Raw genomic sequence first — 25,567 nt, 5'->3', positions numbered from 1 at the left:
TGCTGCTGCTGCACATGTTGCTGCTGTGGCTGTCCGTAGCGTGCATATGGCTGTACTGTGTTCATATAGCTGCTTAGCGCGTGCATGTGTGTGTGCTGTGTGGGTGGAGCGGGCAGTGGGGCAGCAATTGCAGCGGGTGCCCGATAAGCTGTTGCTGTTGCTGTTGCCAGCGTGCTGCTTGCAACTGCTGTTGTCCTTACCTGTTGCTGTTGCTGCTGCTGCTTGGGCACGCCATAAATTATATTAGAGCTAGGCTGGACAGCTTGACGTTGCGGCTGCAATTGCTGCTGCCGCTGTTGCTGCTGCTGTTGTTGCTGTTGTTGTTGCAGCTGCAACTGCTGCTGTTGCTGCTGCTGCTGTTGCTGCTGTTTGAGCAATTTCGTTTGCGTTTGCAGGCTATGCAGCTCGGCAATGGCGGCCTCAAAATTTTCGGGCTTGCTAAACTCATAACCCTCTGGCAGCGCGCCAGGATGGTTAAGCTGCTGTTGCTGCTGCTGCAGCTGCAATTGTTGTTGCTGTTGCTGCTGCGATGCCTGATAATTGTGATTGGCTTGTTGCTGTGGCTGCGTCTTGGTCGCTTCGTAGTTGGGCGGCAAATAATCTGGTGCACTATACTCACCAACTGTTGCTGGCTGCACGGCAGCAACTGGCTGTGCTGGCAGCTGTGGCTGTTCTATGATTTGATCCAATGGCAATTGATTCGGATTGCTGAAGTCATAGCCAGGCGGCAAATAGCCAGGAGCCTGATATTCAGACGCTGGCGCCGTTTGTTGCGGCAATGTTGCTTGCGGCACAGGCTGTGCCAGTTGCTGTGGTGCTGGCAGCTGCTGTTGCTGCGCAATTTCTGGATTGGCAAAGTCATAGCCAGGTGGCAGGTAGCCAGGCGCACGGTAGTTTGATTGCAGCGAGTTGCCGCTGGCGATGCTGCTGCTGCTACTAGTAATGCTGCTGCTGCTGCTGGCAATGCTGCTGCTGCTGCTGGCAATGCTGCTGCTGCTGATGGCAATGCTGCTGCTGCTGCTGATGGGGGGCAAATAGGGCGGTGCACGATAGATCTGTTGCTGTTGCTGCTGCAGTTGTTGCTGTTGCTGTTGCTGTTGCTGTTGCAGTTGTTGCTGCTGTGCATAGCTGCCAGCTGTTGCTGCTGTGGGCGGCAAGTAATCATTGGCCCTATAGACAGGATTGGAGACGAGTTGTTGCTGCTGTTGCTGTTGCTCCAAGCTGCTGGCGGTGGGTGGCAAATAGTCAGGCGCCTGATAGCTTGCTGGTGGCTCGGAAAATACCTGCGGTGCCGTTGAGCTTAACACGGAGCTCAGGCTGCCGCTGCCTGTGGATTGATATACCTGCTGCTGTTGTTGTATGCTGGGCGTGGCAGCAGTGGGCGGCAAATAGGCTTGCGCGCTATAAGCAACAGTTTGCTGTTGCGTCTGCTTGCGTTGAAAATCATGCTGATAACTGGAGGAAAACGGCACCGAAGCAGCTGCTGTTGCTGCCACCGGCAATGGCCGTGCAACAGTTGCTGCCACCGGCAATGGCCGTGCAACAGTTGCCTGCAAATGGCCAGCCTCATCGGCAAAACTCAAATATGATACATCCAGGTTGTCATCGTCGACAGCCGTTGCCGTTGCACCGCCAGCATGTTGCTGCGGCGCCTGCTGATGTATGTGTATCTCCTCGTGGCTGGGCTGCGCGGGCGGCAGATAAGCACGAGCCTTGCCCTCGTAATGATTGTGCACCTCGAAGATCTGATAGCGCGAATTGCCATAGCTGCTCTCCTCGAAGCGATTCGGTTGCTTCAGCGATATATCCGCAGCGATTAAGCCACATTGCGAGCAGGCGGCGAGCGTTAACAAAGCGCCAATCAACTTTTGGCCACAAAACAAACAAAAAAATAGACAACAAAATTAGCACATTCAAAAAAAAATAAGAATTCTATGTAATTGCAAAAAAATTGCAAATCTATTTTTTATATTGCATAACACATTTTAATCCTTTCGTTTTCGTTTTCAGTTTCAGTTTTTTTGTTCTTTTTTTTTTCTGATCACTTGCACTTGTTGCTGCTGCTGCTGCTGCTGCTGCTGCTGCTGCTGCACTTACATTCATCTTCACGTTGGTCGTGCTTGAGCCCTCGATGTCCAATCGTTCAATGATGGCCCAGCTGGACCGGGCCACGCATTTTATACAAGGGCGCGCATTAGTTCAGCCTTTGCTTTAGTCTCCAGTAGCTGCGACTCTCTGTATGTGTGTGTGCGTGTGTGTGTGTGTGTGTGTGTGTGTGTCTCTTTGATGCCATCCCAGTGCCATGGTCCACACACTGCGCTGGCCTTTCATTAATTCAACGGCGCATGCGCAACGCTGCGTTTCAGCTTTTAGCTTTTTATCTCGCTCGCTCTCCCTCTCCCTCTCGCTCTCACTCACTCTCTCTCTCTCTCTCTTGGTCTAGCTCGGTTGAAATGCAAATTATTTATTGAGTTATTACAAACATATCATTCGTAATGCTCCGAAATTCGACACTATGCCAATTCCGCGGATGTATGCGCTCTGCGGATGCTATTAATTATGCCAGCAACAACAACAACAACAACAACAACAGCAACAACAACAACAATTTATCAGCTCCATGATTTAGGCTTAGCCTCAAACTGTGCATCATTCAAATTCATGAAACTTGTTTTCATTTGTTCGAATTTCAATTTTCTTAACAATTTTCGCAGCTCTCTAGAGCTGAGCTAAGCCCATGCATAGCTCAAAGGACTGCTAGCCCGAAACAGGATGAGAGCGCGCTGGGCGTGCGTGTGCGACTAGCAGATACCCTACAATCAGTGCGTAGCTGCCCTGTAAAACAAACACACACTTTGTCACACTTCACATCTTGAATAACTTCGGAGCTTATAGTCCGAGCTTTATGCAAATTTCAAAAAAGTAGTTTTTCTTTGCTTTTTATGGGTGATATATACTAAACTTTTCTGTTCTAACTCAAAATCGATATTTATCGATTTTATAAGGAAAGGAAAGAGATATCGATAGATAAATCTAAAGACAACTAGATCTGCCTAATGGGATCACAGCCTTCGACTTTTGCCTGTTACATAGCTTGGCACACAGTCAATATACCCCATCTAGAGCTTAATTCAGGTCTTCGCACATCCATATGCAGATATGGCTCATTTAATCTGATTGCTGATTACGAAAATATTTGCTAAAGGTTTCTGTCATTGCCTCACAATGCCAAAAACCTATATAAATAAAGATAAAATAAATTAAAAATAAAAATTATTATATCATTAGCTGGGCAGCTGGGCGTATATACTTAGCTGGTAGCTGCGGCCACTCTTTAATGCCAGCCAATTAATTATGTGCTAATAAACGTGTCGGCTCATTAGGGAAGTGATATCGATGCTTGCGAGTCTATCGTCTATCGCCTATCGCCTATCGCCTATCGGCTATCGGCTTATCGTTATGCGGGCCCAGCAAATGCTGGCTGAACGTCTCGCATTTGGGTGTGTCTTTGCCTTTGGGCCAAGCTCTTAAATGTCTTGTCTATAAATATTAATGAGAGAGTTTTATATGCAATGCATTTGGCACAGGCCGCGGCATTATCTAATAGATCATGTATATACTTATATATAAATGCGAGGCAGCGGCAATAATTTAATTAAAATGCATTAATATTCATTTATTGGACATGTTCAGCTATTAATTGAGACGAACCCCTCGAAAGAGCACAAAAAATAACCAATTTTTTATAATTTTCAAACAAATATTTTGTTTGTAAATATTTTATGCAAAACTTTCTTCACGCTCGAGCCGAGTCTTCGCTTTCATAGTCGCGCAAAAAATAAATGGAATAGCTTTAAATAAGCAGCTTAAAATATTTCCAATAAAAATACAAGTAAATTGTTGAGCCTTGATAATATATTTACTTTTTCTTAGTCATATTTTTAAGAAGTTTTCTCGGTTTGCTTATAATCTATTTGGAAACCAATTAACTTTTTACCTTATTCTTTTTATACCCTGAACCCATTAAAAAGGGTATAAGGGTATATTGTATTTGTGCAAAATCCAAATGTATTTAACAGGCAGAAGAAAGCATATCCGACCCCATAAAGCATATGTATATATTCTTGATCAGCATCAATAGCCGAGTCGATCTAGCCATGTCCGTCTGTCTGTCCGTCCATCCGTCCGTATGTATGAACGCAAGGATCTCAGAACATATAGATGCAGGTGCTCCTAGTGCCTGCGCAGATCGAGTTTGTTTCCGATAATCGATAACTTACTCCGTTTCCAAGCAATCGATAAAAATCTATGTCGATATCCTGTTTTTTTGGCAATTTCGGTTAATAATAAGAGCTAGAGTCCCCAAACTAGATATATAGCTTTTCAAATATAATATATATATGCATTTGATGTTGAAAGAAGAGGGTTCAGGGTATCCCCTAGTCGGGAGCTCCCGACTAGAACGTCTTACTTGTTTAAATATATTTTGTTCATTATTTTATTCCATCTTTCTTCCGTCTGCCTGTTCTAAAATAACTTATTTTCTTCGCCCTTTTTAATATCGCCTTTCTTTGCGATTCTCATGAATGCAAGTAGGGCGGAGACGTTTTCATGTGTTGGGAACCCAATAAATTTTCTGCACACCTCCCACTTTCTGTACCTTCTTTCCCAGTTTCAAGTCTCCTATATTATAGACATTATAGACTCTATTCTCTTCACTCTTTGGATATAATAAGTATCTATCTTGTGCAGCTCCCATAAGCGAAATGAACTTGCAATAATTTACCGGATAGCAATTGATGCCAATGACATCCATAATATGTCTGAGCTTGACTAACTAATTTTGTTTCACGCTTAAACCAGATCACATTTCATTCACATTTTTAATTTTGGTGTTTATTTTTTCTTATTGGTTAACCTTCTGCGTAGCGTTTCGTCTGGCCGCACGAATGCTGTGGGAATATTGAAAATGGCTTTTGCAATTGGCGGGGTGGGGGAAGCAGATGTTCACACACTCATTTCGGCTACTAATTTTGAATACTTTCACTTTTGAAAATGCATCCAAATATATTGTTCGAATCACTCATAAAATGTATTCAATGTCAATCAATGGCACAGACATCCAAATATTTTTCCAGCCATATTACGGCGGCATTTTCTTTGTTTATTTTTTGTTTATTTTTTATTAATTTTCCTATATTTATTTGTGTCACTTTCCTAACAATTAACCTTGGCCCATGAGTTAAGCCAGTAGGCCGCAGCTAAAATAACTGTTCGACACAAAAACGCTAACAAGTTGGGCCAACCGAATGGGCCATAACTGACCACCCCTAAGAGACGGACAACAAAGGCAGCTGATATCTGTTTAACGAGATATTCGTTCATCGACATGCTATAAAAATACAAAATAATATGATAAAATGACTAACAAAGGGGTAAAATGGCATGTAACAGGCAGCAGGAGGCTGGAGTTTATTTATTATTATTTTGGACAGTACGACGCGCTGAGTGGATCGAGTCGTGTCAAAACTGTCCTTCTGTGAATCTGAAGACTTCATATTTGGAAAATGAACAAAGTTTTTCATATTTTTTCGATAACTTCTGCATTTTTCAGACTATCGATAAATATCGATTGTGAAACTTGCTCTTTTAAGCAAAATCTCGAAGATTTTACAAGCTTAAGGTTACAAATTAAAAGAAAAGAAGAACAACAACTAGTTTATATTAAATCGATAACATCTTTTGAAAAATTGTATCGATAAATATCGATTGTGTGACTTGCCCCTTAAAGCAAAAACTCAAAGATTATACGATGTAATATACTCAAATATATACCTCCTCCTCGAAATTGGAAAACAACCTAGTTCCAGCTATGTGCTTTGATATTTGCACCCATTCGGTTGCCATGTTAACGATCTAAAAAGTGCATAAAGATCGGACTATAAAGACCGAAAGTTACCCAAGAATGCATTTCCTACAGACAGTTTGTGTTTGTGTGTATTTCAATATATGTAAATGTATGTAAGCAGGGAAGAAAGCTAGAATGTAGGTATTGGCAGGGTATCTTCTGGTCGGGCACGCCCGGCTTAGAGCAGTTTTACATGATTGTCATTTTCTTATAATTATTATTATGTTGCACAATAATTATTGGTATTTCTTTGATGTTATTCTATTCAAACAAGGCTCTAAAATCCATTCAAGCTAAATTAATTTCAACTCTCTTTCAATCATAACAAATATTTAATATATAATATACCCAAAGGCCAAAGCTGGCATATTTTTTTCTTCTCATTTATTTTCCCCATCTTTTGCCTTTGTCTGTGTCGATTTGCATTTACATGAATTGTCTTGTAAGTCTATTTATCAATTTTTGTGTGCTCGGCGGTGTTAATGTCAGAGACAAGATACTCGTATAGCTATTGTATCGCCGGGTATTACAAGCCCCCAATCCTCAGCTGAACAATCAAAGGTAGCAACGGCAACACCCGTAAAACAATGCCAAAAGTTGTCCCAACAAAAAACTTGCCAATGATTGTGCTCATAAAAAAAAAACAACAACATAAAACCAACAAAAAAAACATAAACACAATAATATGCAAAGAAAGGGAAAAACAATATTGAATATGAAATTGCCAGCGAGGGGCATTCGATATAAAACTATATCTACCATAGCTCTATCTATATATAAATATATATATTTTATTGGAAATGGGTGTTTGGATTATAAAACGTCAAAATCAATACACACACTGTGAAGAATATTTACATGTTTAACTGATTGATCCTCACTTGGTGATTGACTGATTGATGACAATCGCGTAATCCTAGCCTTAGAAGTTATGGAGCTGCTTTTTGCGCAGTTTATCTTCTTGCCGTCTTCTTAAAAATACTAAATTTGAAAAAAAACAAACCAAAATAGCTGTGCTGCAAAAAAATCAACTTTTTAAATATCGCCCTACTATGCGATTCTCATTTATTCAAGTCAGCCCAACAGGTATTTATGCTTTGATTTAAGGTATCTAGTAAACTTTAACTCTGATTATATTCTCTCTCTCTTTCTCTATCTTTTTTCTCTCTCTCTCTCTCTCTCTCTCTCTCTCTCTCTCTCTCTCTCTCTTTATCTTTCTCTCTCTCTGTGTATCTTTCTCTCTCTCCCTCTCCCTGTCCCTCTTAATGGATTCCCATTTTATCTCTTGACCAAGCAGCTATAAACTGCGGCTCATATGAAAAATTAAGCTATAAAATGTAATTTCGGGTTTGAACCAGCACATTTAAAGAAACCAACTGTCGTACGTAAGGTACGCTGTAGGTATTACAACTCAACGAACGCCTCGCGTGTTGACGCTGAATTTGTCAGTTGGCTGTTTGGGCTCTTCGCGCTTTGCCCACCTTGAGCACCTGCTTCCTCCCTCCCGCCCCCTTGAGCTGCGTTGCCAAGCCAGCTAATTGATACATAAAGCATGGGGTTTTTTTTTTTGGGAACAGGCGAACAGGCAGCAGCCGCGACAGCCAAAGCGTCGCCGGCGATTTTTTGGGGCGTGTTTCGGTTTTATTTCATTTTGATTTTTTTTCTTTTGCTTTAAGCTGGAACCTGAGTTTCATTGATTGGCATCATCTATTATGCATGCATGGCTATGGATGCAAATCTGAATGGATGTGGAAACACACAATTTATGCAGCCAGTTCCAATTGGGGGGGGGGGGGGGGGGGGGGGCAGCGAGGTGGTGTGGGTATGGGATCCAGCTGCTCGACGCGCTGATCTTTAATGGGCTTTTAATGTGTGGCAGATTTCTGGCCTACTGAATGGCCCCCTGGCCCCACTGTGCTGCCTGCCACTCAGCGCTGGCTTTTCATAATTAGCATTAGCAAATTGTGCTGGCAGTTTGATTAATCCCAATTACATCAATCAAACGCTCAATCGTTCAATCACACCATTTACACACATGTCCTTCACAACAACTGCGACCTTTCACCTGCTACGGCGCGGCGTATCTGGTTTCAGTTTTTGTGTTTTTTTTTTCTTTTTTTGCAGCTTTTCGTTGGGAAAAATCGCTGCCGAGACGTGTGTGGCCCAAGTGGCAAACGCCAGCGGCTAAAAACGCATCAAAAACTAAGCACGCGCGCGTTTTTTTTTTTAATATATTTATTTATTTTTTTGTTCGCTACATTTTGCCATTTTGCTAATTGCCATTTATTAACTATTTATTTGTTATTAACAAATTGAGCAATTTACAACAATAGCTTTGGCAGGCGACAAGCCAGGGCCAGGCATTGCTCGACGAGAAGATACCACGCATTTGGGCAGCAGGAGATCTTAAATTGATCTCAACTAAGACATAAGGCAACTTTTTGATACCCTTTTAGATGGGCATTATGATTTTGTCATAAAATGTGCAAGGCATAGAAGAAGACATCTCCGAGCCTATAAGGTATATATAGTCTAGATCAGCAGCAATAGCCGAGGGATTATAATCAAGTCCGCCTGTCCGACTCTTCGTTCGTCTGATTCTCTACGAACTAGTCTCCCAGTCTTGAGGCAAATGTCTTGAAACCTTGCATAGGTCCGCCTTACTATTGCAGTCAATGCAATATGTCGGAACCGGATCGTAACACTATATATCATATAGCTGTCATCGGAACGAACGGTCGAAAAACAGGTTTTTGTGTTGACAACTTCTTTGCTTTTCAACATATCTTCGAATTTATAAACTTCACCCCTCTCCCAACATGTGCAAGGCCTTGAGGCCCTGCAAGGGTTCAAATCTTACATTCTCGTTTTTTTTTAGAAGGTTTGAACCGGCATCCGCTCGCATGCTAGTCCGAATCTCCCACGTCTAGACCTTCGCCAAGCAGCACAAACCAAATGTTAAAGCTGCAAAGAAAAGAATGCGTTTGAGTTAGAACCAGCAACTTCTCGCCTGCTGGTCCAACTCTCCCACATCTAGAAAACCAAATGTTAAAGCTGCAAAGAAAAGAATGCTTTTGGGCTTGAACCGGCAACCTCTCGCCTGCTAGTCCAACTCTCCCACATCTAGAACTACGCAAGGAAGCAGCATTAAGCTTCACACACAGGTCATCAGCACGTCGCATACGCCAGACACATTTCTTTGGTTCAAACTTTGACAAAACGCGCCCGACAAGAGCTATAAATCAAATCGAGCAGCTTTTCTTCGCAAGGCAGAAAACAAAACGCTTTGCGAGCCGGCATTATATCATTATCAATGCACAATGATTCTTCAGGGAGTTTGGACCCATCTGAAGATTTATGAAGCTGCCAAGTTGAAAGACAACAGACGCCAGTTTTAAATAACAGTTGATAATATTTATTTAGTTTGTCTGCAAATATTCGGTAGTCTTTTGGCCGAGTTTCGGGCCAAAACGATGTGCAATAACGTATAATACAAAAAATACATTTGGTTACATAATTACATCATTTTTTTTCTTTTTTTTTTTTGTTGCGCTCGAAAATTTTGTGAAATCAAAAAAAAAAAATGTTTAAAAAAAAATTAACAACAATTAAAAAAATATATATATATATAATGTCTCAATTATATACAGTATTTACAGGCGCCTGGCTAGCCGCTTGGTCGGGCTTAGGCCCAGCCGCCAGCTGGCTGCCAGCCACCGCCGCCGCCGCCGCCGCCAGAGGACCAGCCACCGCCGCCGTGTCCACCGCCGCCGCTCAGCTTAATGATTTTGATGACCTTGGTGGAACCGCCGCCGCCGCCGCCACCGCCGGAGGACCAGCCGCCGCCACCGCCGCCGGAGGACCAGCCACCGCCGCCGCCGCCGCCGCCATGTCCGCCGCCGCCGCCGCCAGCGCTGCCCAGGCTGATGATCTTAATAAGCTTTATATCGCCGCCGCCGCCGCCGCCTCCATGTCCGCCGCCACCACCGCCCGAAGACCAGCCACCACCGCCGCCGCCGCCAGAGGACCAGCCGCCGCCGCCGCCACCGCCGCCGCTTTCGGTGATAACCTTGATCACCTGCACATCGCCGCCGCCGCCGCCGCCGCCATGTCCTCCGCCGCCGCCACCGCCCGACGACCAACCACCATCACCACCACCGCCGCCCGAGGACCAGCCGCCACCACCTGGCTTAGGCTTGGCCGTTACGCTGGCCGCTCCAATCAGCAGAAGACAGACAAAGGCCTGAAAAGGAATAGGTAACAGGAAAGTTAACAACAGCTACATGACTCTCAAACTACAAGTTGCTGACTTTAAAACTGTGACTTTTAGTTTCTAAAAATACTTGTGTGACTCCAAAACTGTGACTTGCTCATTGTGACTCGCCAACTGTGACTTGTAAGCAATGACTTTTAAAGTTGGCAGCAACTCTGTGACTCGGTGACTTGCAAATTGAATACTGTGACTACTAAACTGTGATCCTTGAGCTGGGATTCTAAGACTGTATCTCTATCAACTATGAAGTCACAACTGTAAATGACAAAACAGACTCTAAAACTGTGATCTTGCAGCTGACGTTCTGAGACTGTGACTCTCTCGACTATGACTGTAGAACTGTTAGCTACAAACTATGATCCCTGAACTGGGACAGTACTGAAAAATCGGACTGTGACTCTAAAACTGTCATCCTCGACTTTAAATTAAATATGGTACTTTGGCAACTTAGCTGTGATCCTAACGCCAACAATCTCTCACTGTAACTCCTCTTGACGGTGACTCTAAAACTGTTAACCGCAAACTGTGACGCCTAAACTGTAGAGGATGCAATTGCTCGCGATTTCCGTTACCGTGAACTGCACTTGTTAACAATTTGCGGAAATGGAAGTGAACGTGTGAAACAAAGTTTGTTTTTCCCTGTGACTGCAAAACTGTGACTTTAAACAATATAAAGTCCTAGCTGGCGACCACTAAAAAAAAAACCAAGCCTTTGGCAACACAAACACAACAAAAATATTTAAAAAAAAATTTAAAATTACAAAAAAAAAAACAAACAAAATTGAAATGTTGCACGCGGCGTATGCGCAATGTGCGCTTTGGTATATTGACACGTTCCACAGGCACCGTACGTACTTTCATGGCTGCACGTTGAATTATGCGATTGCTTTGTTAACTGAGTTATCGGTCTATATATATATATATATGGTTGCTCTAGTGTTATCCTGCGTTGGCTGCTTGGAGTGGAGCACGAAACAACACTGACATGACCAGAGCTGGCTGTGCGGACTTTTATACCCAACTACCATGTTGGCACACATTAACCGGAAAAACGTTTTTCCAAAAACCATTCGCTGCTCGCGGCCGCCGCATTCGCTATGCATGCAACAAGGCAGGGTGTGCGGTGTGCTGCGGTGTTTGGCATCTACAATTTTTCCCGCCGTTGTCATGATTATTGCCAACCGTCTGCAACATTGTCGCTCTCTCGCTGTGTGTGTCGGTGTGTGTTGGTGTGTGTGTGCCTGGCAATATGGGCCAAATGCTGCCGCATCATTGCCATTAGGCGAAAGTGAGACTCAGCCAGACACCCGCAGAGTCCCCCTACCCCCGCCATAGCCCCTGGCCCTTATGCAGTCAGCCAGGCAGCCAGGCAGCCAGCCAGCCGGGCAGGCAGGCAGGCAGGCAGTGGCAACAAGTCATAACAGGCAACAAACTGTTGCTGTCCCATCTGCAGCAGCATCTGCCAGCGTTGGTGTCGACTTGTTTGTGTTGCATCCGCAGCAGCAGCAGCGGCAGCCGCAACCTCAGCCGCAGCATTAACTGCACCTTTCCCATTACATAAGCAACGGCTGCTGCAGCCCAACTTGCAACTTGTTGCCCCCTTTACTTGTTGTTGGCCATTTGTTGATTAACATCTGCCTTTGTTTTTTTTTTGTTTGCCTTTAATTTGCTGTTCGTTTGCAAATCGCAGCACTTGCTGCCGTTTCTCGATTCTATATAGCATATACGCCTGGCACACGCTGCGTATGCGCAATCTGTTCAAATATCACGCATACGCAGCGTATACGCACTTTAGACATCACACAGCGCGCACTTCAAGCGCTTACGCCTGGTATTCAGCTGCAAATTATATTTATAATTTGCTGAGGGTCAGGCATTTTATTGAATACCTTCGTCTAAACGTTTGGAAGAACCGCAAAACTCATCAACTTGGCAATGCTGGCAATTTTTACCCAGCAGCTGCTTGACCAAGTGGGTTTATGGTCAAGTTGATTTGAAATATATAATATATTTTAGAAATTCAATGCTGCAATCAAAATAAATGAATTGTGGCAAAACGTTTGCTTGTAACTGACTCAAATTACACAAGCAATTGGCGAACATTATTAGCTTGAGTCGGGCGACGCCGGGTAATTTGGCATAGTAATACTGTGGCAGAAGCTTTCAAATAGTTCTAGAATATCAAAGCATATTATATTATATATATATATATTTCTATATGAAACTGCATGTCCTGACAGACTGACGGATTGATTTCACCCGCAAGCGTGGAAAAGTCGTGAAACTCTTGTACTTACCATCCGATCGGTCTCAAACTCAAAAATTTCAGAGAACTGAGTTCAAATTCATGTGTTCTCATTCGAGATGCGTTTCACACCTTTTGCAGCATACAAGCTTCCTCTGTGGCAAATGAGATTTAAAGATATTTCGGGCTGAATTTTAAGTTTCGACCGAACGGCTTCTAATTTATTTTCAAAGCTGAACATAAGAACTTAATGAATACGATTAGGGCAATTCCACGCACAACTGTGGAAACTAAGCGGAAATTGTTTGCATGCAACACAACCGAATAGGCCTCATCTCTGTTTAAATTTATTCCATACGCTCAATAAAACATATAGAATCTTTAGGAAAAGCTTTTTGCTGCCTGAAGGCAACTTTTAAACGCTTTCGGATCAATCAAAGATGGAAATTTCTATGCCTCTTTGCTGTTGCATAAACAAAATTCAATTCTTACCGATCTAAAAGCGAATATATTCGCTATGTTTTATAAAAGTTGAGGCACACAAATTGAGCTTATAATTCCCAAGTAGTTAAGGGGATTTCTTTTTGTGTAAATAAATTGTCAGACTTTGGCAATATTTCATATATTTTCAATTTAAGTAACATAAATTAGTATGAGATAATTGCCTTAATTGAGCACTCTTCGTGGCATTTGTGAAGTGGCACGTAATTTAGCTGAGTGTCAAGACAACCCGCTACAATTCTGATAAGACGAGCTGATAAGATATTCTTGGTATGATGAAAAAAAACATAAAAACTCAAGAAGTTGCCAAAACATTTATAAGAGAAGGAAAACCCTTAGTTAAATGCATTAAGCTCGGCAGCGCTGCGATCGGGATACATTTTCCAAGGAAATTGTCAAGATGATGCAAACATATTTTCACGACCCCCCCCCCCCTCTCACCCGGCTACACAGTCATACCCCGCGCCCCAGCAACGGGTTACGCACAATGCGAATTTGCAAATTGTGTATTTTGTCAGGCAAACAAAATGCAATCATAAAACTGCAATCAGCGGCACTTACACAATCGCTGCGAGGGTTGCGGTAAGCAAATACAACAACAAAAAAAGAGTTAAAACAAAATTAATAAAAAAAAAATAGTAGTAATAAAATAAAGAAGAAAAAAGCCCAAAGCTGCTGCCGAAGTCAAATGAAGTGCAGGCGGCCAAAAGACAACGTCGCGAGTCATCCCCCAAGTCTCGATGCCAGTTGCAAATCATCGAGACCAGATCCATGAAATATATACAAGGAGAGGCAGAAGAGTGAAAAAGCCAAGACACGACACCGAAAAGGCACATAAAAACAAGCAAGTGGCTCTAGCGGCATGTTACCGACTAGCGAATACCCTAAACACTCTTTTCACCCAATGGAACTCGATGTGCCCAATAGCTATACAATGAAAGATACCTGATATATATGTTTATACTACTCTGAAGCCTACAAGACAAATTTGAAGACTCTAGCTCTTAAAATCTACGAGATTCGCTTAAAAAACAGAATTCCGATAAAGATATTTATCGATTCCTTGGAAACTGGGCAAGTTATCGTTTATCGGAGAGAAATTCCTGTTGTCCCCAGTCTCTAGCTCTTGTACGTTCTGAGATCCTGGCGTACATACAAACGGACAGACGGACGGACGGACGGACGGACGGACGAACGGACGGACGGATATGGCTAGACCAACTCTTCTATTGTTGCCGATCAAGTATATATATACAATGTATATATACTTGCTATCTTCTGCCTGTGACATGCCTTTCCTCAAGTGCATCATACCCCTTTTGGCCATTTTCAATGGGTACAGGGTATTAAAAGCTGTGCAGTCAGTTGCCGCCGCATCTCTCAGCTGGCAACTGGCAACTGTCAATGGCAGCCCGTTTTGGGTTAATGATATAGGAGGTAGGTTTCCTCCTCTCGTTTGTTCGACGTAGACCCGGGCACAAAACGCTTTGCGTGATGAGATGCGAGTGCATTGTATTAATAATTATATGCGAACACTTAACCATTTGCCACTTTTTCCAGTTTAATGGGAATACTCATAGCCAAGTATTTGAATCTGCAGAGCAAGCTTGCTGGTTCTAACTCTTTGTAGCCTGCACCCATTGCAAATGGTCGATGCGTTCGTACGCAATTATCTCAGTAATCACTCTCATACAAAATTTTGATAAAAAAAAATACTCGCAAAAATACTCACAAAACCGAATGAAACTCTGAAAGAAATTTGAATTGTGTGTCAATCGAAAGGCTGCTAAATTTAGTTTTGGTAATTGAGAACACATTTTGTAAATTGTAAACGAAAACCGTTTTGAACGTGGATAAATAAAATGTGAGTATGCATTCAGCTGCATTCAGTTATAGCCAATTATTCATACTATGGAGTCGAAAACACCCAAAAAAAAAATAGTTTAAAAAAAAAACAAAAAAAAAGTCCATAAACTAGAATTGCAGGGTATTCATTCATTCAGTGCTAACCGCCCGTCGCTGTGCCCTGCGCCATCCGCCGCGAGCTCGATTGGCTACGGTAGCATCCACTGCGAGTCTTTGGTCTCCTTTTTCTTATACACTTCCTGCGGGTATACCAAGTTTGTCGCAAAGTGTGTAACCCATAGAAATACCAAATCGATTGGCCACAAACTAGATAGAAGATATCTTTATCAAATGCATCATCTATACATGGGGAAAGTTCTATTAGTATTATATTATATAGCTGCCATAGCATTGAGCAGTCCAAATTTCAGATCTTGTATGCAAATTTGTTTATATGTCAACCAAACTTGAACAAAGTTTGCATTGATAACTTTTTTCATGATCCTCCCAATTTATCATATGTAGCTCTATAAGAAAAGTCAATCGTATAATGTAAGCTTTATTGTTTTTTTTAAGACATCAGCTATTCACAACCGTATTAAATCGGCTTACTATATGGCCACAATAGGCACAATGAATCGGAAATAAAGCTTTGTCTCAAAAGCATTTGTAAGAGCCACATTCACATACATATACATACATATATTTAATTAATGGCGTGCCGAATGTAATCGTTACTTCTTTTGTTTCTATGGCAAATCTTCGTTTGAAGCCCTCTTTTGATGAAATGTAAGGGCATTCAGTCTTCGACATGCATTAGCTGCCTTTGTTTAAAGCCGCCAATGAGGAAGCAGCGTCCAAAATCGCGACAACCTCGACCTATGTGCAGGCAAAGGCGCGCATGTGTGTGCATGCGCGTGCATGTGTGTGCATGCGCGTGCATGTGTGGATCTGTGCTTGTGCATGTGTGTGCATGCGCGTGCATGTGTGTGCATGCGCGTGCATGTGTGTGCATGCGCGTGCATGTGTGTGCATGCGCGTGCATGTGTGGATCTGTGCTTGTGTTAGTGCAAGTGAGCGTATACACCCGCTGCCTGCGACGGCTGCTGCTGCTGTTTTTTAGTGTAGTGGAGCAGCAGGTCAGGCAGCGACGCTCAAGTTGTTGTTGTTGTTGTTGTTGTTGTTGTTGCAGCAGCACAAATTGCGGCTCATTTAAATGAACGCTGTCATCGCAGTTGGAACAAAACTTGTTTTCTTTTGTTTTTATGCCCTGTACTCATTGAAAATGGCTGCATTGATTTTGGGCAAACGTATGTAACAGCCAAAAGGAACACATATGTACACACTTATATGTACATATATACAAACATACATATACATATGTATATACATAGATACTGTTCTGGTCTGTTAGAGCCATGTTCTTTTGTTCATGTCAGAAATTTGGAAATATGCACTCGCCAGCTGGGTATAGGATATCTGTTAGTCGTGCACGCCCGACGCTTGCCTGCGTTGCTGTTTTTTTTTTCTTTCGCTTGTACAAATTGCGACGGTTGAACTATGAGCCCGCCGAAATTGCCGCATCGAATTCGCCGTCGCTCAGCTTAGCTCAGCTAAGCAACTGTTCATGTGTGTGCGTGTGTGTGTGTGTGCTTTGTGTTTGATTGTTTGCGCTCTCTCGCTCTGACATGCTCCTTGTTGATACAGTTGTTTACTTCTTTTTCGGGGCCGATTTGCCCAGCGGCATTAAATATATATGTATGTATGCATAATAATTTGATCGAAATATGATGTTTTCTGTGCCAAATGCCACGGCAACAACAATAACGGCAGCTCTAACAGTTGCTATCTTTGTCTGACTCGGTTGGTTTCCGCCTGTTAGGTAATAGCCGTTGCTTCCTGCAAAGCGAGACAGCAACAACAACAACAGCAACAACGGTGGCATCCTGCCAGTGTTGCCATAACGAGCGTGCATCATTTAAGGCGTCACATTCTCCACGCGCGTGCAAAAGCTTTCAAAAAAAAAAAAAAGAAAGAAAAACGCAATCATTCTCGTAATTTTGTTTTTTTTTGCTTGTTTGTGTTTTTTAAGAACAACAATTCTCTTTCCTTTTTAAAGGGGATGTGGGCTGGGCGTGGGAAGGGGGCTTATAAACAAATCAATTACAATTTGCTGGATAATGGGAATACATGTGGGAGAAGGTAGCCTGACAACAGTTTCGTAAAATTAAAAATAATAAAAAAAAATTTATATATATATATATGTGTGTGTGTGTGGTAGAGATAGTTGCGCTGCTCCCACTGCGTGCTCCAGTTCGTCCAGATTACAGGCGACCATAGCGCGCCTGGCTGGGCTTGCGATCCGTAAAGAAGTTGCGCAACACCAATATCTGGATGAGTCCAATCAGGATCACCGTTGCCGTCTCCAGCGAGGCCCAGACCATGACACGCTGATTGATATCCTCGGCACGTTTGCGTCCCTGCGCCTCGCGCAATCGATGATGCGTCTGGGCGTCGAGTATATCGTTGAGGGCCTTGTGTATCGCCTGGGATGATGTCTCCATTTGGGTTAGCACCGTGGCGTGCTCATCGACGCCGGGCAAAGCCGGCTCCTCGCCCACCTGAAAGTCCACGTAAACGATTTTGTGCGAAAACGCCGAAAACTTGTTGCTAAAGCAGGCGGTATAAACGCCCGTTGTCTCCGCAATAAACTGATGGCTATCAAAGGTGGCACGATTCAGCGAATAGATGATCTGATTCTGTGGATCCTTGAGGACCACATCCACGTCCAGCTGACCGCCGGCGGATACTTGAAATTCAAAATAGGCGCTTGTATTGCGCTTGATTTCCTCGTAAAAGCAATCCTCCGCATTGTCGCCCAAATCGAACGTGAATTCCACGGCGCAGCTGCTCTGCAGCAGCGCTGCCAGCACCAGCAGCGACAGCAACAGCATTGGGCTGCTGCTGCTGCTGTTGATGTTCTTCTTCTTGCTGCTGCTGCTGTTACTGCTGCTGTTGTTGCTGCTGCAGTTGTTGCTTTGGTTATTCAGCTGCTCGTCGCGCATTTTGATATTTCTTTTTCTTTTCTTCTCTATCTGGCTAGTTATTGACTAAAAAAAAAAGAGCGTTTGCTGCCACGCAGCAGCTGACAAGAGTTAAATCCTGCGTCGATATCGGCTTTTGCTCAGTTACAGCTGTAAAAAAAAAAAACACACACACACACATGCACATGCACACAATTAATTATCTATTCAAGCGTATTGTTGTTTGCCGGCGCTCACCTGTTTAATGGAGTTGGTGCAAGGTCTTGTCGCTCGACTGTTCGTTCGGCTCGATTGTTGGCTGTAAATATAATAACAAAAATAATAGTCAATTCCTCGTTAAAGACGGTCCAAATGTTCTGTCAACGTGTCAACACTTTTTTTTATTTGGGGCGTGCGTTGTGCAGCACTGTGCCTGTGCGCGCAGAGTTGCAAAGAACACGTATGTCTTGAGCTAACAGCGCTGACAGTTGCTGTGCGGTGGTGACACTTGCTGCATAAACAGACTGACGCGACATAGTGATAAGGAAATGTTTCACAATTTTAGCAATAATTATAAGTTAACAGAAGCGTTAATTATGTTATGTGCCAAATAAACTGAACGAAAGTTCCTAAAGATATATTATGTTAAAGAAAAACACATCAGAACATTGATATAACGGCAACACAGCTTAGATAACAGAACTGGAGCATAGCAAACATTAACAGAACGGCACAGAACATAGCAATAAATGAGCAAGTGTCACGCCGGCACACTGCTAAGTGCCTTAACAGAAACGCTAACATAACAGCACAAGAGCACTGCAGTAACGCTAACATAACAGCACAAGAGCAGAACAACATGCTCTCAGGCAAGTATCATGCCGGCACACTGTTAGTTATTCGAGCAGATACGCTGACATGACAGCACGTGAATCGCCGCTTTGCAACACTGTGCAGCAATCGAAATTGAAAGCATTTTGTTTGTTTAAATTCTGTTGTTGTTATTTGTTTTTTTTTTTTTTTTCTTTTCGTTCGTTTCGATTCATAGCCAATTGCCAATTGATACGCCAGCATGCCGGTGGTGGACCTGACTGTCGATCGCAATCTGCTGTGCCCCAATTTCGACGGCTACAAGCTCTCCTTCGATGCGGTGCCGGTGCTCCGGCAAGGCTTCGATCGCGATCCGCTCAAGCTGGAGCCGCACCTGAATCAATATTCGCTGCTGCATGTGGAGCTCTTCGCCAAGCACAATCTGCTCTTCTCGGATCCGTGGGCCCGTCACAATAGCTACTACATGAACAAGGCCCACCAGCTGGTGCTCTGCTCCTACGATGAGCAGCACGGCCAGCCGCGCGCCCAGCGTGTCGTCTATGCGATGCGGCGCGAGGATCATGGCGACGGCTATCAGCATCTGGTCGGCGACTACAACTATACGCTGCGCTTCATATCCGAGAAGTACTGCGTGGTCTGCGACGGCATGCTGACCTACCATCTGCTGGAGACGGGCGATCGCAGGCGCGACACCAGCTGGCAGCTGGTCACCCGTTCGCCGGTGACCAGCGACATGGACCAGCGCGGATTTGTGCTGTACGATGCCCGGCTGGATATGGTGCAGGAGCGCAAACAAATCTCGCTGATTGCCGGCCATGTGAGGCGACGCGAGGCCGCAACGCCGCAGCAGGCGGATGTGCATGTGATGCAGCTGATCTGGTCGCGCTGGACGCTGGACAGCCTGCCGGAGGCGGGCTGGTCGTACGTGCTGTGCGAGCAGCTGGAGACGCCCGGCTCCATATACTATTGTGCCTTTGAGCCGCGCGCCGAATCCCTGGTCGTCTGCTCAAATGGTCAGCTTCAGACGCGGGCTGAGCGCGACGCGCAGCTAAATCCGGAACTTGAGCCGACAGAGCAGCGGCAGGACCAGGTAATGGAGGAGGGGCAGCAGGAGGAGGAGGAGGAACAGGATGACATGGCGGAGCAGCCGCCGGAGCCAGAACGTCTGCCCATACCAAATCTGGAGGATCCCATTGAAGAATGTGACTTTCCATTGGGCAGCAGTGACGATGACATCAAAATGGGTATGCAACACACACACACACACGCACACACACACACACACCTAGCTAATCCTAACGCACATTTGCAGTTCGCTTCAATCTGAGCACATCCGGGATTACGCACACGATATTCCTGGGCGCGATACCGCCACTGTTTGTGACCTCGCTGCGCGCCGGCTATCCGGCGGCATTTGTGACACGTCAGGGCGTGGATGCATCCGTTTGGCTGCAATTGTATCAGCCGGCAAAGCCGGGCGAGTGGGGTGTGCGGCACGAGGGCAATCTGCATGCGTTCGGCTATGTGCAGGCATCCAAGCAGCAGCGCAAGTTTATTGACTGTTGCCCCCAGCTGGAGTATGCGGTCATATCGGAGAGTTATCGTCATTTGTTTATTTATAAGCCGCGCTATGATTCCGCCGGTGGATTGCGCAATCGCAACGGGCCGCAGGTGGTTATTGGCAAACAGAATTTGGTCACACTGGACGATGATCTGGGCGAGGTGCTCGGCCTGGTGACTGCTACAAATGTGATTACGGTGCTCACCGAACATGCTGTACTCTATCTACAGGTTTAGTTTGTATTTAAAATGGATCGAAAGGAAAAAAAAACTAAAACGAAAATTGCGCACGCCCTTTTTTAAATATTGTACAGCAGTTTTGTTCATTTGCATATTGAAATTTGAAATTGTTGTTTTGACGCGCGCGCGCGCGCGCTTTGCAACACTATCAGCTGTTGGCGCTGCCATATACACCGCTTGGTGTATTAGGGCATTTGCGTTATCTGGCAGCACCATGCATTTAATGCGTACAACCTTTTTTTTTTTTACATAAATAGCCGCGCGCAGTGGCAGGTTTTCTAGTTTGTTTTTTTTTTTTTTTTGGAATTTTTGTGTTAAATAGCGCTGTCGTTCTCACGCTGGCAATTAGAAGTTAACAACTATTTATATAGCAGAAACCGAATCGTTATTGCCGCCGTTCAAAATTGAGTTTCAAGTGAAATTTCTAGTTAATAACATTGTGTGCATTTTTGTGGAATTGTGAAATTGTTGGTGGCGGCAACAGACATCGGATCGGAAAAGCGAATTATAAGCCGTAAGCAATTGGATCGCCAGTGCACCCACACTCATTAAAACACACACACACACACAGAAAGCAGCAGCGTCTTCTAATTAGAACAACTCGCACACACACACACGTACATGTGCATGTGCATGCACGTACAATATGCGATATTAAAAAGTAGAAAAAAAAAAACGTCTTGAAAGGCCCAGCCGCACATTTATGTTGTTGTTCTTAAATGTGCACATGTATGTGTGTGTTCCGTTTTGGTGCGAACAGCGTCTATTATTAATAAATAATAAAAATCTGCACAAGCGTCGCCGTCAGCGTTGACGTTGCAGCTGTAACGGCAGTTACATAGTAAGCAAGTACAAAAACAAAAATAAATAGGAGAGAGAGAAGAAAAAAAACACGCGGCCTGCACATTTTGTTGTTTTCATGCACACACACGCACACACATTCTTAGCTTAGATGATACTAAATGTATATGTATATGAATTTCTTTTGTTTATTAAGCATATTGTGAAATCGTGGCAAAACAATCAACTTAAGTAAACCACACAAGAACACAAACCGAAGTGCAAATTACAACAACAACAACAACATCTACAATTACAACAGGAGCAGCGAAAAATCGGAAGAAAAAAAACTAAAGAGAAGTTCGTTAAATTGACGTTGGTCAGTTGAGTTTGTCGTTTGGTTACACAACCAACAACAACAACAAAAATAAATTCTGAATCGGCATTCGAAATCAGAATCAAAACGTGTGTGAAAAACATCAGCACGCGGTCACACACAGACACACACTTACACACAGACACACACTTACACACAAACACACGGCACACAGAGACAGCGTCAGCGAGAGCGTGCAAAAGAGACAGCGTCAGCAGCGCAGACAGTAAGAGCGAGGGCAGCAGCACCAACAACAAACAGGTCATTTTTGTTTGTGCAACCGTCGCCGTCGCCGCTAGGCATTCTCTCTCTCGCTCTTCATATAATCCAAACGGCGAGAGCAACAGCTGAGCAGCATCCAACAAGAAGCCGCAAAATTCTGATTGGAGCGCACGCGTTTGTTGCTTTTATCATTGTTCTACAGCATTTACCGGTAAGTGTTTGCCGTTATTCTAACTAGCAACTTATACTATGCATGCGCGCATGCATGTGTGTCCATTATTTGAATAAGTGCGTAATTTCAGTCTCTACAAGTGGGTTTGGGTTGTTTTTTTTTTTCTTTTTTTTTTATTGATTTTTTGGCTCGTAATTACATGACAATTAGTTTTGTTGTTTAAGTAGCGCGTTTTGTTGTTGCCATTGCCGCTGTCCAGTTCCAGGCCGTGCATAACCTTGACATTCGCTTTCCATACAAATTTATGTGCATGCCGATGGATATGTGCGTATGTGTTTGACTGAGGCGTACGGCTTACACACTGTCCAATTGGACTGGAACAGCAGTGGCCTTGAGCGTTTGGCCTGGAAGCTTCTAATTTGATATTTTAATCAACTTGGAAACTTATCACAGCATATACATATATATGCATATATGTATGTGCCTGCATATCATACGCGATTTATTGCATGACACATTTCTGTGAAGTCATTCACATGCCAAAATCGGCAATTAGTTTGAGTTGAGAAGAGCGCAACTTTTTATGTACATATATTTCTGATCAGCAATTAGTTGAGAACGAGCTTAGTAAACCAAAAAAAAAAATATATATATATAAATCAATATGCATATGCTACGGCTGCTGTGACGTCACTGCCGCATTACTCATGCACAAGTCGCGTGTGATAAACAAAAAGTACAATACATTTTAAACGGGTTTAAGTTCAAGCTTGTGGATAACGGGTCTGCGGGAGGGTCCATGGAAGCGGTGAAGTTCAAGGCACTCGCAAAAATGAGAGTTAAGCGGCGAGAGTGAGAGCGAGAGAGATCAGCACTAACACACGCATACAAGTTCGCACGCATGTATTTGTTGGTATCTGTTTTCTATGCATGTATGTATGTATGTGCTTCCCACATGTGCTGCAATTTCACCACAAGACAACAACAAGAACAACACCAAACTAAAGATAACCGAACAACAACAGCAAGCACTGGCAAATTTGAGAATTAGCATATCATGCTGTCCAAAGACTCTCAAACATCATCGTGAATCAGCAGAAATAACAGACGCGCCGTGACTCACAATAGGGCATGACACGACACGATACGACACGATACGACACGACACGACACGACCGTGCTTGCATTTGGCCTCGCACATGACAGATATACGCATAGACACGATCGATTGCTATCGGAATCATGCCATGTGCCGTGTGTAGCGTTTATCGCAGTTACCGTAAAACCCACATAGATAACTGTTTATTGTGTTTGTTTCTTTTTCTATTTTATTTGTTTATCTATTGTGTGCAAAAGTCGACCTTGTCATTTATTAACTCATGAAACTGAGCCTCAATGACCCCCGGGCGCTTGACGCCGCCTTCCTTTGGGCTAATCGCAATGTCAAATGACGACGCAAAAAAAAAATATATGTATACATATATATAGGGGGTGGGAGAGAGGAACAAGGGAAACACATAATTACGGAAGTTTCTCGAATTGCAAATTCCCTGTGAAGATGTGATGAAATACATACTTTATCAGTGTTGCACATTTAGCTATTAAATAGCCAACTTCTTGAAATAACCTACAGCTAGGAAGGTTCGCGAATTATGACAAAAAAAAAAAAAATGCAGATAATATATGATGAAATTCATATTGACATATTAACTGAAAACTATTTGTTAAAAGTGCATAGTTCAAGAAGAAGAACTCCAAACTTAAAAAAAAAATGAAATTCAAGAAGCAGAACTCTAAGCTTCTTAATAGAATATATTTCAAGAAGAAGAACGTTTAACTTCTTCACGAAATAGACCCTTCTAAGAAGGGAATATGTATTTCAACAGTTATTACAGATTATAAGATAATTCTGTGAAATATATATGCACATACATTTACTTAAGATCTAGATAAACATCTCTTTATGTACATATCTATTTATACGATATGTGAGCCAGAATTTTGGTTCGAATCTGGTTTCATGGTGCTTACATATAATGTATGTGGTCATAAAGTCATAAAAGGCTAAATTATCTTGTCAAATATTTAAGCGTATTTGTACTTCGTTGTAAATACTTTTAGCCAGTTTCTTAGATAAGACGAGCCACACTTGGACATATTTACGTCTTATCATTCATTATCATCAAGATCTAACAGTACGCCCCCTGCCCCTCCCCCCGAAACACCCTCAAGCCCCTGACTTACGCTCAGACACGACAAGAGTTTACATTTTTAAAGGTCAATTAATTACGACAAATTTCTAAGTCCATTTGAGAGGTCACGAAAGGGTAAAAGGCTTTCTAAATATGCATGCATCTAAGATGCAAAAAGAGTATCTCCGACTCGATAAGGTTAGGAGCTTTTGAGTGCTAGCAGGAATGTCAAAATTCTTTCTATAGTGTATATAGATCCGAGATTGGGTATATTATTTTGTCAAAAACTCAAGCTTTGCCATGCACATCTTTTTGTATGTCACCTTAAAGCTCTGAAAATTTGACGAAGATCGGACAATAAACTCCGATGTTATGCATGAAACTATTTCCTATGCTATTTGTATCGAAAACAATAGGGTAACTGCCAGTCGTGCACTTTCTACTGAAGCAAACTTTTTTTCTTCTGTTTTCAACAAACTAATTCGCTTTCAATTTGTGAGCTCAGTTGAGCTTCTGTTGTTGTTTAATTGACAATGATAAATACTTAACAAATTTCAGATAAATATCTGCTCAAGTGCGTCATCATCATCATCATTATCGTCATAATGATGATGATCATTGCGCTGATGATGATGACAAAAGTGTTTTGCAATTATTTTGCAGTGCGTCATTATAAGAGCTGATGTTTAGTTTTGGAGTGCTTTAATTATTTGCACGCTTACTTTACGCAATTGACAAGATAAATGATTAAACTACAACAACAAGAAAAACAACAACAATCATTGCACAAATCCCATTTTGATACCCTGTAGCTTTGGTGAATGTTCTTAGATAGGATAACACAAAATAAAATACATTTTCGGCGAAGCTATCAGAACTCGCAGCCTAAATTTATTAAATAGGTAAATAAAAATAAAAAAATAAATAAATTAAAAGTTGATAAACATTTGTAATAAAAAAAAATGCAAAATTTTGCAACTTATAGAAAAATAGTCAAGTGAAATCCACAACAAAACGTGAAATTATTTCCCAAATCCACAACAAAACGTGAAATTATTTCCCAAATTCACAACAAAAAGTGAAATTATATCCAAGATCCACAACAAAATGTGAAAGTATTTCCCAAATCTACAACAAAATGTGAAATCATTTTCACAAAAAAATGTGAAACTATTTCCGATCAGCAAAAGGAAACTTCGCCAAATCCAGCATCAAAAGTGAACAAGATTTCACAATAATAAACACAAATATAGGGTATCTGCTGTACAGAGCACTCGCTTGTAGAGCCCATCTGCGTATTACTAATGAAAACCTGTTAAAACAAATTTTTTAAAACAAAATTAAAAATGTATAATATAAATATTATATTGAAGTTTCAACGTCATTTGCATTTGCACAA

At 42.7% G+C, this 25,567-nt stretch overlaps 6 protein-coding genes across 6 annotated transcripts in view; 3 read left to right on the top strand and 3 right to left on the bottom strand.

The window, feature by feature from the left end:
- Positions 1-2,103, bottom strand: part of LOC26531272 (transcription factor SPT20 homolog) — a 2,902-nt gene extending 799 nt beyond the window's left edge. Inside the window, exons 1-2 of the mRNA XM_070208058.1 lie at positions 2,098-2,103; positions 1-1,865 (exon numbers count right to left, since the gene is read on the bottom strand). The exon at positions 1-1,865 is cut by the window's left edge and continues 799 nt beyond it. Of these exons, the coding sequence (XP_070064159.1) occupies positions 1-1,865; positions 2,098-2,103 (1,871 nt within the window). The remainder of the gene's footprint in view (positions 1,866-2,097) is intronic.
- Positions 2,104-9,300: 7,197 nt separating this feature from the next.
- Positions 9,301-11,173, bottom strand: LOC6633667 (ctenidin-1-like). Its single transcript, XM_032433135.2, has 2 exons — positions 11,037-11,173; positions 9,301-10,151 (listed from the first exon to the last, which is right to left on the bottom strand). Exons 1-2 carry the CDS (start codon positions 11,040-11,042, stop codon positions 9,594-9,596), a joined length of 564 nt encoding a protein of 187 aa, XP_032289026.1. The 5' UTR covers positions 11,043-11,173; the 3' UTR covers positions 9,301-9,593.
- Positions 11,174-14,652: 3,479 nt separating this feature from the next.
- On the top strand, positions 14,653-20,469 carry LOC6633665 (nudC domain-containing protein 1). The gene is made up of 3 exons (XM_015170010.3): positions 14,653-14,791; positions 18,844-19,870; positions 19,939-20,469. Exons 2-3 carry the CDS (start codon positions 18,868-18,870, stop codon positions 20,421-20,423), a joined length of 1,488 nt encoding a protein of 495 aa, XP_015025496.1. The 5' UTR covers positions 14,653-14,791; positions 18,844-18,867; the 3' UTR covers positions 20,424-20,469.
- On the bottom strand, positions 16,822-18,216 carry p24-1 (transmembrane emp24 domain-containing protein). Its single transcript, XM_002056889.4, has 2 exons — positions 18,054-18,216; positions 16,822-17,966 (listed from the first exon to the last, which is right to left on the bottom strand). Exon 2 carries the CDS (start codon positions 17,835-17,837, stop codon positions 17,097-17,099), a length of 741 nt encoding a protein of 246 aa, XP_002056925.1. The 5' UTR covers positions 17,838-17,966; positions 18,054-18,216; the 3' UTR covers positions 16,822-17,096.
- A 242-nt stretch (positions 20,470-20,711) lies between the features above and the next one.
- Gclc (glutamate--cysteine ligase) overlaps positions 20,712-25,567 on the top strand; it is a 28,780-nt gene continuing 23,924 nt past the window's right edge. The window contains exons 1-2 of the mRNA XM_032439064.2: positions 20,712-20,940; positions 21,424-22,015. The gene's annotated coding sequence lies outside the window, so the exon portion shown is untranslated. The remainder of the gene's footprint in view (positions 20,941-21,423; positions 22,016-25,567) is intronic.
- The window catches only part of LOC26531751 (ESF1 homolog), a 35,147-nt gene continuing 31,657 nt past the window's right edge, over positions 22,078-25,567 (top strand). Inside the window, exon 1 of the mRNA XM_070211259.1 lies at positions 22,078-22,092. The gene's annotated coding sequence lies outside the window, so the exon portion shown is untranslated. The remainder of the gene's footprint in view (positions 22,093-25,567) is intronic.

This window comes from Drosophila virilis, chromosome X (assembly GCF_030788295.1).
Source record: "Drosophila virilis strain 15010-1051.87 chromosome X, Dvir_AGI_RSII-ME, whole genome shotgun sequence".
NCBI lineage: Eukaryota > Metazoa > Arthropoda > Insecta > Diptera > Drosophilidae > Drosophila > Drosophila virilis.
The sequence above is the reverse complement of the archived record's forward strand: the minus strand, read 5'-3'. Positions and strand labels throughout refer to the sequence as shown.